The sequence below is a fragment of the Oncorhynchus mykiss genome, chromosome 17, assembly GCF_013265735.2.
Source record: "Oncorhynchus mykiss isolate Arlee chromosome 17, USDA_OmykA_1.1, whole genome shotgun sequence".
Taxonomy (NCBI): Eukaryota; Metazoa; Chordata; class Actinopteri; order Salmoniformes; family Salmonidae; genus Oncorhynchus; species Oncorhynchus mykiss.
This window is the reverse complement of record NC_048581.1, coordinates 4,318,200-4,335,002: the sequence shown is the minus strand read 5'-3', so window position 1 is coordinate 4,335,002 and position 16,803 is coordinate 4,318,200. Positions and strand designations below refer to the sequence as shown.

General features: G+C 45.6%; 1 protein-coding gene across 1 annotated transcript in view; it reads right to left on the bottom strand.

Annotated features, from left to right (window-relative positions):
- LOC118940215 (glutamate receptor ionotropic, NMDA 2A-like) overlaps positions 1-16,803 on the bottom strand; it is a 176,526-nt gene that overhangs the window by 79,575 nt on the left and 80,148 nt on the right. Inside the window, exons 5-7 of the mRNA XM_036948682.1 lie at positions 15,733-15,861; positions 15,382-15,554; positions 9,312-9,608 (exon numbers count right to left, since the gene is read on the bottom strand). Coding sequence (XP_036804577.1) covers positions 9,312-9,608; positions 15,382-15,554; positions 15,733-15,861 — 599 coding nt within the window. The remainder of the gene's footprint in view (positions 1-9,311; positions 9,609-15,381; positions 15,555-15,732; positions 15,862-16,803) is intronic.

The window sequence follows — 16,803 nt, the reverse complement described above, 5'->3', positions numbered from 1 at the left end:
ATATAGTAAAACTGTCTACAACATAGTTCTACAGTAATATATTAAACTATCTACAACATAGTTCTACAGTAATGTGTTAAAACTGTCTACAACATAGTTCTACAGTAATATAGTAAAACTGTCTACAACATAGTTCTACAGTAATATATTAAACTATCTACAACATAGTTCTACAGTAATATATTACAACTATCTACAACATAGTTCTACAGTAATATATTACAACTATCTACAACATAGTTCCACAGTAATATAGATGCACTGTTTACAATGTAGTTCTACAGTAATATAGTAAACTATCTACAACATAGTTCTACAGTAATATAGTTAAACTGTCTACAACATAGTTCTACAGTAATATATTAAACTATCTACAACATAGTTCTACAGTAATATAGTTAAACTGTCTACAACATAGTTCTACAGTAATATATTAAACTATCTACAACATAGTTCTACAGTAATATATTACAACTATCTACAACATAGTTCCACAGTAATATAGATACACTGTTTACAATGTAGTTCTACAGTAATATAGTAAAACTGTCTACAACATGGTTCCACAGTAATATAGATACACTGTTTACAATGTAGTTCTACAGTAATATATTACAACTATCTACAACATAGTTCCACAGTAATATAGATACACTGTTTACAATGTAGTTCTACAGTAATATATTACAACTATCTACAACATAGTTCCACAGTAATATAGATACACTGTCTACAACATAGTTCTACAGTAATATATTAAAACAGTCTACCCAACGTAGTTGTACTACAGTAGCAGTCAAAAGTTTGGACACACCTACTCATTCAAGGGTTTTTCTTTATTTTTACTATTTTATACATTGTAGAATAATAGGGAAGACATCAAAACTATGAAATAATATATTTGGAATAATGTAGTATCCAAAAATTGTTAAACAATTCAAAATCTGTTTTATATTTGAGATTTGACAAAGTAGCCACCTCTTTGCCTTGATGACAGCTTTGCACACTCTTGGCATTCTCTCAACCAGCTTCATGAGGTAGTCACCTGGAATGCATTTCAATTAACAGGTGTGCCTTGTTAAAAGTAAATGGATTGAATTTCATTCCTTCTTAATGAGTTTGAGCCAATCTGTTGTGTTGTGACAAGGTAGGGGTTGTATACAGAAGATAGCCCTATTTGGTAAAAGATCAAGCCCATATTACGGCAAGAACATATCAAATAAGCAAAGAGAAAAGACAGTCCAACTTTAAGACATAAATGTCAGTCAATCCGGAAAATTCTTCAAAAGTTTCTTCAAGTGCAGTTGCAAAAAACCATCAAGCGCTATGATGAAACTGGCTCTCATGAGGACTGCCACAGGAAAGGAAGACCCAGAGTTACCTCTGCTGCAGAGGATACATTTATTAGAGTTACCAGCCTCAGAAATTGCAGCCCAAATAAATGCTTCACAGAGTTCAAGTAACAGACACATCTCAACATCAACTGTTCAGAGGAGATTGTGTGAATCAGACCTTCATGGTCAAATTGCTGCAAAGAAACCACTACTAAGGAACAGCAATAAGAGGAAGTGACTTGCTTGGGCCAAGAAACACAAGCAATGGACATTAGACCGGTGGAAATCTGTCCTTTAGTCTGATGAGTCCAAATTTGAGATTTTTGGTTCCAACCGCCGTGTCTTTTTTGAGACGCAGAGTAAGTGAAGGGATGATCTCTGCATGTGTGGTTCCCATCGTGAAGCATGGAGGAAGAGGTGTGATGGTGTGTTTAAAAAAAAAAATTGGCGACACTGTCTGTGATTTATTTAGAATTCGACGCACACTTAACCAGCATGGCTACCACAGCATTCTGCAGCGATACGCCATCCCATCTGATTTGCGCTTAGTTTGACTATAATTTGTTTTTCAACATGACAATGACTCAACACACCTACAGGTTGTGTACGGGCGATTTTACCAAGAAGGACAGTGATGGAGTGCTGCATCAGATGACCTGGCCTCCGCAACCCCCCAACATCAACCCAATAGAGATGGTTTAGGATGAGTTGAGTGAAGGAAAAGCAGCCAACAAGTGCTCAGCATATGTGGGAACTCCTTCAAGACTGTTGGGAAAAGCATTCCAGGTGAAGCTGTTTTGAAAGAATGCCAAGAGTGTGCCAAAAGCTGTCATCAAGGCAAAGAGGTGGCTACTTTGAAGAATCTATCAAATCTAAAACATATTTGGATTTGTTTAACAATTTTTGGAAACTACATTATTCCAAATATATTATTTCATAGTTTTGACATGTTCTGTGTGGAAAGGACCCATATCAGTGAATATCTTTACATGACATGCTTGACCATGTACAAGGCATATTTGGAGTTTTGTGCATTCGCACCATATCCTGACATTCTGACTCTAGATGTATCTGTCAGACATCTATAAGAGTAGTGGGGGATGACTCTGAATATCACACATGGACATTTCCTATGTCTGGATACGGACTCGTTCAGTGTGTGTGTGTGTGTGTGTGTGTGTGTGTGTGTGTGTGTGTCTGTGATACAGTAGTTATATGGACTCGTTCAGTGTGTGTGTGTGTGTGTGTGTGTGTGTGTGTGTGTGTGTGTGTGTGTGTGTGTGTGATACAGTAGTAATATGGACTCGTTCAGTATCCTGAGATACGGTGACATCCTATTTTCCCTCTTCATGTTTACTGACGGTATACATCACATGTGTGTTGTTTCAGTCCATTCAAGATATATTGATTCCAGATATGCTTCCTCTTGGCTGAGGTCCCAGATGTTGATATGCTTCCTCTTGGCTGATGTCCCAGATGTTGATATGCTTCCTCTTGGCTGAGGTCCTAGATGTTGATATGCTTCCTCTTGGCTGAGGTCCCAGATGTTGATATGCTTCCTCTTGGCTGAGGTCCCAGATGTTGATATGCTTCCTCTTGGCTGAGGTCCCAGATGTTGATATGCTTCCTCTTGGCTGAGGTCCCAGATGTTGATATGCTTCCTCTTGGCTGAGGTCCCAGATGTTGATATGCTTCCTCTTGGCTGAGGTCCCAGATGTTGATATGCTTCCTCTTGGCTGAGGTCCCAGATGTTGATATGCTTCCTCTTGGCTGAGGTCCCAGATGTTGATATGCTTCCTCTTGGCTGAGGTCCCAGATGTTGATATGCTTCCTCTTGGCTGAGGTCCCAGACGTTGATATGCTTCCTCTTGGCTGAGGTCCCAGATGTTGATATGCTTCCTCTTGGCTGAGGTCCCAGATGTTGATATGCTTCCTCTTGGCTGAGGTCCCAGACGTTGATATGCTTCCTCTTGGCTGAGGTCCCAGATGTTGATATGCTTCCTCTTGGCTGAGGTCCCAGATGTTGATATGCTTCCTCTTGGCTGAGGTCCCAGATGTTGATATGCTTCCTCTTGGCTGAGGTCCCAGATATGTTTCCTCTTGGCTGAGGTCCCAGATGTTGATATGCTTCCTCTTGGCTGAGGTCCCAGATATGCTTCCTCTTGGCTGAGGTCCCAGATGTTGATATGCTTCCTCTTGGCTGAGGTCCCAGATATGATATGCTTCCTCTTGGCTGAGGTCCCAGATGTTGATATGCTTCCTCTTGGCTGAGGTCCCAGATATGATATGCTGAAAATAGGGAGGATTTCTGATTCGTTTCTGAGTTTTCAGCTCAATCATTTGACCAATATGAAATCCCATATTTGTTCTTTTCATGCACACATTTTGGATATCGGTATGGCCGGATATTGACTCATTAGATATCCTGAGATCGGCCAATGAGGACATCTTATGTTCTCCATATGATGACCAATACAGACAGTAAGCCTACGTGGCATATTTTCTCAGCACATATTAATGCTTATGACCTTTGACTGAGGTCCATATCAGGATCTTTGATATGCTTTAAATAAGAACAATATTTTCTGAAAGCATTATTTGACTTTTTTAAGGACAAGGCTCAACAATTTGACAAGCCTTATTGAATCCATATCGTTCTTTCAGACTCCAGCTAAACGTTCTGTATTTCATCTGCATAAAGCCACACCGCGAGGGAAAAGCGCTGTAACCGGTTGCCTAGCAACAAGAATCACCTCTTTTTCTGTTGCGGAGTTTCAACTGTCATTTTTTTTTTTTTTTTGGTCGCGTGGGTAAATGGTGTGCGGTCGAACGGACAACTGGACCAACGAAGAAGTGAGAAGCTGTTCAGAAAATACCTCAAAGAAGTCAGAAGCTGTTCAGAAAATACCTCAAAGAAGTCAGAAGCTGTTCAGAAAATACCTCAAAGAAGTGGACCGCGAAATTTAGTAGCTAATTTCATATGTTTTATTTATCTTAGTAACTAGACTAAAGAACGCCCAGCCTCTCTCTGAACGTTAGCTAATTTGGCCAGCAGCCCAGCCTCTCTCTGAACATTAGCTAATTTGGCCAGCAGCCCAGTCCAGCCTCTATCTGAACGTTAGCTAATTTGGCCAGCAGACCAGTCCAGCCTCTCTCTGAACGTTAGCTAGTTTGGCCAGCCCAGCCCAGTCCAGCCTCTCTCTGAACGTTAGCTAGTTTGGCCAGCCCAGCCCAGTCCAGCCTCTCTCTGAACGTTAGCTAGTTTGGCCAGCCCAGCCCAGTCCAGCCTCTCTCTGAACGTTAGCTAGTTTGGCCAGCCCAGCCCAGTCCAGCCTCTCTCTGAACGTTAGCTAGTTTGGCCAGCCCAGTCCAGTCCAGCCTCTCTCTGAACGTTAGCTAATTTGGCCAGCAGCCCAGTCCAGCCTCTCTCTGAACGTTAGCTAGTTTGGCCAGCCCAGTCCAGTCCAGCCTCTCTCTGAACGTTAGCTAGTTTGGCCAGCCCAGTCCAGTCCAGCCTCTCTCTGAACGTTAGCTAATTTGGCCAGCCCAGCCCAGTCCAGTCTCTCTCTGAACGTTAGCTAGTTTGGCCAGCCCAGTCCAGTCCAGCCTCTCTCTGAACGTTAGCTAATTTGGCCAGCAGCCCAGTCCAGCCTCTCTCTGAACGTTAGCTCATTTGGCCAGCAGCCCAGGCTCTCTCTGAACATTAGCTAATTTGGCCAGCAGCCCAGTCCAGACTCTCTCTGAATGTTAGCTAATTTGGCCAGCAGTCCAGTCCAGCCTCTCTCTGAACGTTAACTAATTTGGCCAGCAGTCCGGTCTCTCTCTGAACGTTAGCTAATTTGGCGAGCAGTCCAACCTCTCTCTGAACGTTAGCTAATTTGGCCAGCAGTCCGGTCTCTCTCTGAACGTTAGCTAATTTGGCTAGCAGCCCAGTCCAGTCTCTCTCTGAACGTTAGCTAATTTGGCCAGCAGCCCAGTCCAGCCTCTCTCTGAACGTTAGCTAATTTGGCCAGCAGTCCGGTCTCTCTCTGAACGTTAGCTAATTTGGCCAGCAGTCCAGCCTCTCTCTGAACGTTAGCTAATTTGGCCAGCAGTCCAGCCTCTCTCTGAACGTTAGCTAATTTGGCCAGCAGTCCGTCTCTCTCTGAACGTTAGCTAATTTGGCCAGCAGCCCAGTCCAGCCTCTCTCTGAACATTAGCTAATTTTTCCAGCAGCCCAGTCCAGCCTCTCTCTGAACGTTAGCTAATTTGGCCAGCAGTCCAGCCTCTCTCTGAACGTTAGCTAATTTGGCCAGCAGTCCAGCCTCTCTCTGAACGTTAGCTAATTTGGCCAGCCCAGTCCAGCCTCTCTCTGAACGTTAGCTAATTTGGCCAGCAGCCCAGTCCAGCCTCTCTCTGAACGTTAGCTAATTTGGCCAGCAGCCCAGTCCAGCCTCTCATTTTTGAATTAAACCTTTATTTAACTAGGCAAGTCAGTTCAGAATAAATTCGTATTTACAATGACGGCCTACCACCGGTCAAACCCGGACGACGCTGGGACTCCCAATCACGGCCGGTTGTGATACAGCTTATGGGACTCCCAATCACGGCCGGTTGTGATACAGCCTATGGGACTCCCAATCACGGCCAGTTGTGATACAGCCTATGGGACTCCCAATCACGGCCGGTTGTGATACAACCTATGGGACTCCCAATCACGGCCGGTTGTGATACAGCCTATGGGACTCCCAATCACGGCCGGTTGTGATACAGCCTATGGGACTCCCAATCACGGCCGGTTGTGATACAGCCTATGGGACTCCCAATCACGGCCGGTTGTGATACAGCCTAGATTCGAACCATGTTGTCTGTAGAGACGCCTCTAGCTCTGAGCTGCAGTGCCTTATACTGCTGGAGCATGTCTACTCCTTATATCTAATAACATGTCAGATATCCGGAAATATATAAAGATATTCCCCTGATTACTGACCCTTTTCGCCCAGGGATAGTTATAAGAATCAGCAGCAGAGAGACTAAGAGACATGCTTGTGGCTCTCATTATATCAGACAACGAGAGGAAGCTTAAAAGCTGCAACTCTCAAATGTGAAAAGAAATGTGTGTGTGTGTGTGTGTTTGAGGCCTCCTTTCTTCTACAGAGTGTCTGCATTAACTACCACAGGGACTGACTGCCACAGATACTAACACAGAGAGAGAGATTGTTTATTTCACTTTATATATTCACTTTATATATTATCTACCTCACTTGCTTTGGCAATGTTAACACATGTTTCCCATGCCAATAAAGCCCTTGAATTGAATTGAATTGAAAAATTGAGAGAGAGAGAGAGAGACAGACAGACAGACAGACAGATAGAGAGAGAGAGGGGGACAGAGAGAGAGAGGACATCAACCACTACACACAGACAGACAGACAGACAGACAGACAGACAGACAGACAGACAAATAGAGAAAGTACTGCAGTAGTGAGTCATTTAGCAGACTCTCTGATCCAGAGACACTACAGTAGTGAGTCATTTAGCAGACTCTCTGATCCAGAGACACTACAGTAGTGAGTCATTTAGCAGACTCTCTGATCCAGAGACACTACAGTAGTGAGTCATTTAGCAGACTCTCTGATCCAGAGACACTACAGTAGTGAGTCATTTAGCAGACTCTCTGATCCAGAGAGACCTACAGTAGCAACTAGGGTTAAGTGCCTTGCTCAAGGGTACATTGACTATACCATAAAGGGCACATTGACTATACCTTAAAGTCTGAGGAACTGTCTGTAGATATCAGAGATAGAATTGTGATAAGGCATATATATAGCTGGTCTCCATCAGAGTCTACCCAGACTCTGCCTAGAGCTGGTGTCCATCAGAGTCTACCCAGACTCTGCCTAGAGATGGCGTCCATCAGAATCTACCCAGACTCTACCTAGAGCTGGTCTCCATCAGTATCTACCCAGACTCTGCCTAGAGCTGGTCTCCATCAGTATCTACCCAGACTCTGCCTAGAGCTGGTCTCCCTCAGAGTCTACCCAGACTCTGCCTAGAGCTGGTGTCCATCAGAGTTTACCCAGACTCTGCCTAGAGCTGGTGTCCATCAGAGTCTACCCAGACTCTGCCTAGAGCTGGTGTCCATCAGAGTTTACCCAGACTCTGCCTAGAGCTGGTCTCTATCAGAGTCTACCCAGACTCTGCCTAGAGCTGGTGTCCATCAGAGTTTACCCAGACTCTGCCTAGAGCTGGTCTCCATCAGAGTCTACCCAGACTCTGCCTAGAGCTGGTGTCCATCAGAGTCTACCCAGACTCTGCCTAGAGCTGGTGTCCATCAGAGTCTACCCAGACTCTGCCTAGAGATGGTGTCCATCAGAATCTACCCAGACTCTACCTAGAGCTGGTCTCCATCAGTATCTACTCAGACTGCCTATAGCTGGTCTCCATCAGAGTCTACCCAGACTCTGCCTAGAGCTGGTGTCCATCAGAGTCTACCCAGACTCTGCCTAGAGCTGGTGTCCATCAGAGTCTACACAGACTCTGCCTAGAGCTGGTGTCCATCAGAGTCTACCCAGACTCTGCCTAGAGCTGGTCTCCATCAGAGTCTACCCAGACTCTGCCTAGAGCTGGTCTCCATCAGAGTCTACCCAGACTCTGCCTAGAGCTGGTCTTCTGACCAAACTGAGCAACCGGGCCAGAAGGACCTTGGTCAGATAGGTGACCAAGAACCCAATGACCGCTCTGACAGAACCTCAGAGTTCCTTGGCTGAGATGGGAGAACCTGTCAGAAGAACAACAGTCTCTACAGCACTTCCCCAATCTGGGCTTTATGGGAGAGTGGCCATACAGAATCCACTCCTGAAGACGGAAGCCACTCCTGAAGACGGAAGCCACTCCTGAGAAAAAGTTAGCAAAAAGGTCACATGACACCTGGAGTTAGCAAAAAGGTTACATGACACCTGGAGTTAGCAAAAAGGTCACATGACACCTGGAGTTAGCAAAAAGGTAACGTGACACCTGGAGTTAACAAACAGGTCACATGACACCTGGAGTTAGCAAAAAAGTCACATGACATCATAAGGCAAAAGATTCTGTAGTCTGATGAGACAAACATGTACCTATTTGGCCTGAACGCAAAGACCTACGTCTGGAGAAAACCAGGCACAGCACATCACCCGTCTAACACCATCCTACAATGAAGCATGGTGGTGGTGGCAGCATCATGCTATGGAGGAAACCTGGCACCATCCCTACGGTGAAGCATGGTGGTGGTGGCAGCATCATGCTATGGGGATGTTTTCCAGCGGCAGGGACTGGGAGACTGGTAAGGATCGAGGGGACAATGAATGGAGCCAAATACAGGAAAATCCTTAATGAAAACCTGCTTCAGAGTGCAAACAACCTTGGATGAGGGATGAAGATTCACCTTCCAACAGGACAATAAATCCAAGCATGGATCCAGACATACTCAAGACAACTCAAAGCTGATACAGACATACTCAAGACAACTCAAAGCTGATCCAGACATACCCAAGACAACTCAAAGCTGATCCAGACATACCCAAGACAATTCAAAGCTGATCCAGACATACCCAAGACGACTCAAAGCTAATACAGACATACTCAAGACGACTCAAAGCTGATCCAGACATACTCAAGACGACTCAAAGCTGAGCCAGACATACCCAAGACGACTCAAAGCTGAGCCAGACATACCCAAGACGACTCAAAGCTGAGCCAGACATACCCAAGACGACTCAAAGCTGATCCAGACATAACCAAGACGACTCAAAGCTGATCCAGACATACCCAAGACGACTCAAAGCTGATCCAGACATACCCAAGACGACTCAAAGCTGATCCAGACATACCCAAGACGACTCAAAGCTGATACAGACATACCCAAGACGACTCAAAGCTGATACATTGTGGGGCATTATGTGATGAATAAAATGTTATTTGATTTTGATAGGACACACACACCACTCCCTCTTTTACCCTCTCAGGGCGCTGGGCAGAGTCTTTCCCTTCTCTGATTGGCTGTAGCAGTTCCCTTGGGGTTCTGGCACCTCCCCTTTCTCCCTCAGCATGGCGACGGCTGCCGTGGCGATGATGCCCACTCCGTCTCTAAGGCGGCTCTCCAAGGGATACTCCATCTCGTTGTAGGACACAGAGATCATCCCCAGGGGATAGATGTCTGGGGTGAAGTCGGGGTTCCCTGTGGTCAGACTTGGTACGATCCAGATGTAGCCCGACCCAGTCAGACCCAGAGACCTGGCCTCTTCCAATATATACCTGCAGGGGGATCAGATTGTTTAGAATAATATACTGGAGAAGGAAGATGAAGTGAGACATCCCACACCCTCATTTGTAAGGTTTCCATGGAAATCAATGAACTAAGTAGACCAGAACCAGATGCTATATCACTGGTGTCTAGAGGCAGCTACTCCATTTTAAGTAGACAATGGTAAACGGCCTGACTGAGCTATCTTCATGAATCCATTATGTTTATGAACTAATATATTGACGGTCCAGGATCAGCACAGTTAAATGGGGAAACAGGATCAACACAGTTAAATGGGGAACCAGGATCAACACAGTTAAATGGGGAACCAGGTTCAACACAGTTAAATGGAGAACCAGGATCAACACAGTTAAATGGAGAACCAGGATCAACACAGTTAAATGGAGAACCAGGATCAACACAGTTAAATGGGTAACCAGGATCAACAAAGTTAAATGGGGAACCAGGATCAACACAGTTAAATGGTGAACCAGGATCAACACAGTTAAATGGTGAACCGGGATCAACACAGTTAAATGGGGAACCAGGTTCAACACAGTTAAATGGAGAACCAGGATCAACACAGTTAAATGGAGAACCAGGATCAACACAGTTAAATGGGGAACCAGGTTCAACACAGTTAAATGGAGAACCAGGATCAACACAGTTAAATGGTGAACCAGGATCAACACAGTTAAATGGAGAACCAGGATCAACACAGTTAAATGGAGAACCAGGATCAACACAGTTAAATGGAGAACCAGGATCAACACAGTTAAATGGTGAAACAGGATCAACACAGTTAAAAGGAGAACCAGGATCAACACAGTTAAATGGAGAACCAGGATCAACACAGTTAAATGGTGAACCAGGATCAACACAGTTAAATGGGGAACCAGGATCAACACAGTTAAATGGAGAACCAGGATCAACACAGTTAAATGGTGAACCAGGATCAACACAGTTAAATGGAGAACCAGGATCAACACAGTTAAATGGAGAACCAGGATCAACACAGTTAAATGGAGAACCAGGATCAACACAGTTAAATGGAGAACCAGGATCAACACAGTTAAATGGTGAACCAGGATCAGTAGCAGTATAACAGCCTCTAGTACCTAGCCTCTTCCTAGCAGCAGTATAACAGTATAACAGCCTCTAGTACCTAGCCTCTTCCTAGCAGCAGTATAACAGTATAACAGCCTCTAGTACCTAGCCTCTTCCTAGTAGCAGTATAACAGCCTCTAGTACCTAGCCTCTTCCTAGCAGCAGTATAACAGTATAACAGCCTCTAGTACCTAGCCTCTTCCTTGGAGCAGTATAACAGCCTCTAGTACCTAGCCTCTTCCTAGTAGTAGTATAACAGCCTCTAGTACCTAGCCTCTTCCTAGCAGCAGTATAACAGTATAACAGCCTCTAGTACCTAGCCTCTTCCTTGGAGCAGTATAACAGCCTCTAGTACCTAGCCTCTTCCTGGTAGCAGTATAACACCCTCTAGTACCTAGCCTCTTCCTAGCAGCAGTATAACAGCCTCTAGTACCTAGCCTCTTCCTAGCAGCAGTATAACAGTATAACAGTCTCTAGTACCTAGCCTCTTCCTTAGTGCAGTACAGCAGTATAACAGCCTCTAGTACCTAGCCTCCTCCTAGCAGCAGTATAACAGCCTCTAGTACCTAGCCTCTTCCTAGTAGCAGTATAACAGCCTCTAGTACCTAGCCTCTTCCTAGTAGCAGTATAACAGCCTCTAGTACCTAGCCTCTTCCTAGCAGCAGTATAACAGTATAACAGCCTCTAGTACCTAGCCTCTTCCTAGCAGCAGTATTACAGCCTCTAGTACCTAGTCTCTTCCTAGTAGCAGTATAACAGTATAACAGCGTCTAGTACCTAGCCTCTTCCTAGTAGCAGTATAACAGCCTCTAGTACCTAGCCTCTTCCTAGCAGCAGTATAACAGTATAACAGCCTCTAGTACCTAGCCTCTTCCTAGTAGCAGTATAACAGCCTCTAGTACCTAGCCTCTTCCTAGAAGCAGTATAACAGTATAACAGCCTCTAGTACCTAGCCTCTTCCTAGTAGCAGTATAACAGCCTCTAGTACCTAGCCTCTTCCTAGCAGCAGTATAACAGCCTGTAGTACCTAGCCTCTTCCTAGCAGCAGTATAACAGTATAACAGCCTCTAGTACCTAGCCTCTTCCTAGTAGCAGTATAACAGCCTCTAGTACCTAGCCTCTTCCTAGCAGCAGTATAACAGTATAACAGCCTCTAGTACCTAGCCTCTTCCTAGTAGCAGTATAACAGTATAACAGCGTCTAGTACCTAGCCTCTTCCTAGTAGCAGTATAACAGCCTCTAGTACCTAGCCTCTTCCTAGCAGCAGTATAACAGTATAACAGCCTCTAGTACCTAGCCTCTTCCTAGTAGCAGTATAACAGTATAACAGCGTCTAGTACCTAGCCTCTCCCTAGCAGCAGTATTACAGCCTCTAGTACCTAGCCTCTTCCTAGTAGCAGTATAACAGTATAACAGCGTCTAGTACCTAGCCTCTTCCTAGTAGCAGTATAACAGCCTCTAGTACCTAGCCTCTTCCTAGTAGCAGTATAACAGTATAACAGCCTCTAGTACCTAGCCTCTTCCTAGTAGCAGTATAACAGTATAACAGTGTCTAGTACCTAGCCTCTTCCTAGTAGCAGTATAACAGCCTCTAGTACCTAGCCTCTTCCTAGTAGCAGTATAACAGCCTCTAGTACCTAGCCTCTTCCTAGTAGCAGTATAACAGCCTCTAGTACCTAGCCTCTTCCTAGTAGCAGTATAACAGTATAACAGTCTCTAGTACCTAGCCTCTTCCTAGCAGCAGTATAACAGTATAACAGCCTCTAGTACCTAGCCTCTTCCTAGTAGCAGTATAACAGCCTCTAGTACCTAGCCTCTTCCTAGCAGCAGTATAACAGCCTCTAGTACCTAGCCTCTTCCTAGTAGCAGTATAACAGCGTCTAGTACCTAGCCTCTTCCTAGTAGCAGTATAACAGCCTCTAGTACCTAGCCTCTTCCTAGTAGCAGTATAACAGCCTCTAGTACCTAGCCTCTTCCTAGTAGCAGTATAACAGTATAACAGCCTCTAGTACCTAGCCTCTTCCTAGTAGCAGTATAACAGTATAACAGCCTCTAGTACCTAGCCTCTTCCTAGTAGCAGTATAACAGCCTCTAGTACCTAGCCTCTTCCTAGTAGCAGTATAACAGTATAACAGCGTCTAGTACCTAGCCTCTTCCTAGTAGCAGTATAACAGCCTCTAGTACCTAGCCTCTTCCTAGTAGCAGTATAACAGTATAACAGTCTCTAGTACCTAGCCTCTTCCTAGTAGCAGTATAACAGCCTCTAGTACCTAGCCTCTTCCTAGTAGCAGTATAACAGCCTCTAGTACCTAGCCTCTTCCTAGTAGCAGTATAACAGTATAACAGCGTCTAGTACCTAGCCTCTTCCTAGTAGCAGTATAACAGCCTCTAGTACCTAGCCTCTTCCTAGCAGCAGTATAACAGTATAACAGCCTCTAGTACCTAGCCTCTTCCTAGTAGCAGTATAACAGCCTCTAGTACCTAGCCTCTTCCTAGTAGCAGTATAACAGTATAACAGCCTCTAGTACCTAGCCTCTTCCTAGTAGCAGTATAACAGCCTCTAGTACCTAGCCTCTTCCTAGTAGCAGTATAACAGCCTCTAGTACCTAGCCTCTTCCTAGCAGCAGTATAACAGTATAACAGCCTCTAGTACCTAGCCTCTTCCTAGTAGCAGTATAATAGCCTCTAGTACCTAGCCTCTTCCTAGTAGCAGTATAACAGTATAACAGCCTCTAGTACCTAGCCTCTTCCTAGTAGCAGTATAACAGTATAACAGCCTCTAGTACCTAGCCTCTTCCTAGCAGCAGTATAACAGCCTCTAGTACCTAGCCTCCTCCTAGCAGCAGTATAACAGTATAACAGCCTGTAGTACCTAGCCTCTTCCTAGCAGCAGTATAACAGTATAACAGCCTCTAGTACCTAGCCTCTTCCTAGTAGCAGTATAACAGTCTCTAGTACCTAGCCTCTTCCTAGCAGCAGTACAGCAGTATAACAGCCTCTAGTACCTAGCCTCTTCCTAGCAGCAGTATAACAGCCTCTAGTACCTAGCCTCCTCCTAGCAGCAGTATAACAGTATAACAGCCTGTAGTACCTAGCCTCTTCCTAGTAGCAGTATAACAGTATAACATCCTCTAGTACCTAGCCTCTTCCTAGTAGCAGTATAACAGACTCTAGTACCGAGCCTCTTCCTAGCAGCAGTATAACAGTATAACAGCCTCTAGTACCTAGCCTCTTCCTAGCAGCAGTATAACAGTATAACAGCCTCTAGTACCTAGCCTCTTCCTAGTAGCAGTATAACAGCCTCTAGTACCTAGCCTCCTCCTAGCAGCAGTATAACAGCCTCTAGTACCTAGTCTCTTCCTTGTAGCAGTATAACAGCCTCTAGTACCTAGCCTCCTCCTAGCAGCAGTATAACAGCCTCTAGTACCTAGCCTCTTCCTAGTAGCAGTATAACAGCCTCTAGTACCTAGCCTCTTCCTAGTAGCAGTATAACAGCCTCTAGTACCTAGCCTCTTCCTAGCAGCAGTATAACAGTATAACAGTCTCTAGTACCTAGTCTCTTCCTAGTAGCAGTATAACAGACTCTAGTACCTAGCCTCTTCCTAGTAGCAGTATAACAGCCTCTAGTACCTAGTCTCCTCCTAGCAGCAGTATAACAGCCTCTAGTACCTAGCCTCTTCCTAGTAGCAGTATAACAGCCTCTAGTACCTAGCCTCCTCCTAGTAGCAGTATAACAGTATAACAGCGTCTAGTACCTAGCCTCTTCCTAGTAGCAGTATAACAGCCTCTAGTACCTAGCCTCTTCCTAGTAGCAGTATAACAGCCTCTAGTACCTAGCCTCTTCCTAGTAGCAGTATAGCAGTATAACAGCCTCTAGTACCTAGCCTCTTCCTAGCAGCAGTATAACAGCCTCTAGTACCTAGACTCTTCCTAGTAGCAGTATAACAGTATAACAGCCTCTAGTACCTAGCCTCTTCCTAGCAGCAGTATAACGGTATAACAGCCTCTAGTACCTAGTCTCTTCCTAGTAGCAGTATAACAGCCTCTAGTACCTAGCCTCTTCCTAGCAGCAGTATAACAGTATAACAGCCTCTAGTACCTAGTCTCTTCCTAGTAGCAGTATAACAGCCTCTAGTACCTAGCCTCTTCCTAGTAGCAGTATAACAGCCTCTAGTACCTAGCCTCTTCCTAGTAGCAGTATAACAGCCTCTAGTACCTAGCCTCTTCCTAATAGCAGTATAGCAGTATAACAGCCTCTAGTACCTAGCCTCTTCCTAGCAGCAGTATAACAGCCTCTAGTACCTAGCCTCTTCCTAGTAGCAGTATAACAGTATAACAGCCTCTAGTACCTAGCCTCTTCCTAGCAGCAGTATAACAGTATAACAGCCTCTAGTACCTAGTCTCTTCCTAGTAGCAGTATAACAGCCTCTAGTACCTAGCCTCTTCCTAGTAGCAGTATAACAGCCTCTAGTACCTAGTCTCTTCCTAGTAGCAGTATAACAGCGTCTAGTACCTAGCCTCTTCCTAGTAGCAGTATAACAGCGTCTAGTACCTAGTCTCTTCCTAGTAGCAGTATAACAGTATAACAGCCTCTAGTACCTAACCTCTTCCTAGCAGCAGTATAACAGCCTTTAGTACCTAGCCTCCTCCTAGCAGCAGTATAACAGCCTCTAGTACCTAGCCTCCTCCTTGGAGCAGTACAGCAGTATTACAGGACTCTGGATCCTCTTCAGCTGGATATGAGCTTTAGAGTTGGCGTCTCCGTCCACAGCGTCCAGCGTGACGACACTCTGAAGGTCCCAACGCACAAAGCTGTGGTCCACCGTCACACGCAGGACATTTATAAACTCCTACAGACAGACACAACGGTTACTGGGGGGTGGGGGGGGTGGGGGTGTTACTGGGGGGTGGGGGTGGGGGGGTGGGGGTGTTTGTGTGTGTGTGTGTAATGTGTGTGTGTGTGTGTTTGTGTGTCTGTCTGTCTGTCTGTCTGTCTGTCTGTCTGTCTGTGTGTGTGTGTGTGTGTACCTGGTACCCGGGGAACTTAGAGGTGACTATGGAGAAGATGTGCCAGTCATATTCCTCCATTATGTTCATCATCAGTAACGCCTCCTGCATCAGAGACGCTCCAAACTGGAAGAACGTAGACTTCACATCCTGGGGAGGGAGAGGGGGGAGATGGGGGGAGGGAGGGAGAGAGAGGGAGAGGGGGAGATGGGGGGAGGGAGGGTGGGGGGGGGGGGGGAGGAGAGGCAGGGAGGGGGAGAGAGGGAGGGAGAGGGGGAGAAGGAATTGTTACCAGGCATGTCACAGAAGTAGAAAGCTAATATCAGTAGAAAGAGAAGAGACAGGAGGAGGAGTATGGAGGTAGAGAGAGGGCCTGGTGATTACATATGGAGAGAGGAGGTAGAGAGAGGAGGTAGAGAGAGGGCCTGGTGATTACATATGGAGAGAGGAGGTAGAGAGAGGAGGTAGAGAGAGGAGGAGGTAGAGAGAGGGCCTGGTGATTACATATGGAGAGAGGAGGTAGAGAGAGGAGGTAGAGAGAGGGCCTGGTGATTACATATGGAGAGAGGAGGTAGAGAGAGGAGGTAGAGAGAGGAGGAGGTAGAGAGAGGGCCTGGTGATTACATATGGAGAGAGGAGGTAGAGAGAGGAGGTAGAGAGAGGGCCTGGTGATTACATATGGAGAGAGGAGGTAGAGAGAGGAGGTAGAGAGAGGGCCTGGTGATTACATATGGAGAGAGGAGGTCCTCTCTCTCCACTCTCCCTGCCACTCTCTCTCTCCACTCTCTCCCTCTCCACCTCTCTCTATCGCCCTACCTCCTCTCTCTCCACACTCCATGCCACTCTCTCTCTCCACTCTCTCCCTCTCCACCTCTCTCAATCTCCCTCTCCCTCACCCCTCTCTCTCCACTATCCCTTCCACTCTCTCTCTCCACTCTCTCTCCACCTCTTTCTCTCCATCTCCCTCTCTGTATCCCCCTCTCTAAACTCTCACTCTATCTTATCCACTATCTCTTTTGTCAGGCTGTGTGTTGTAACATCAGTAGTGTCAATGTCTCTACTGTAGATGGAACTGTGTGTAGGAGTAGTAAC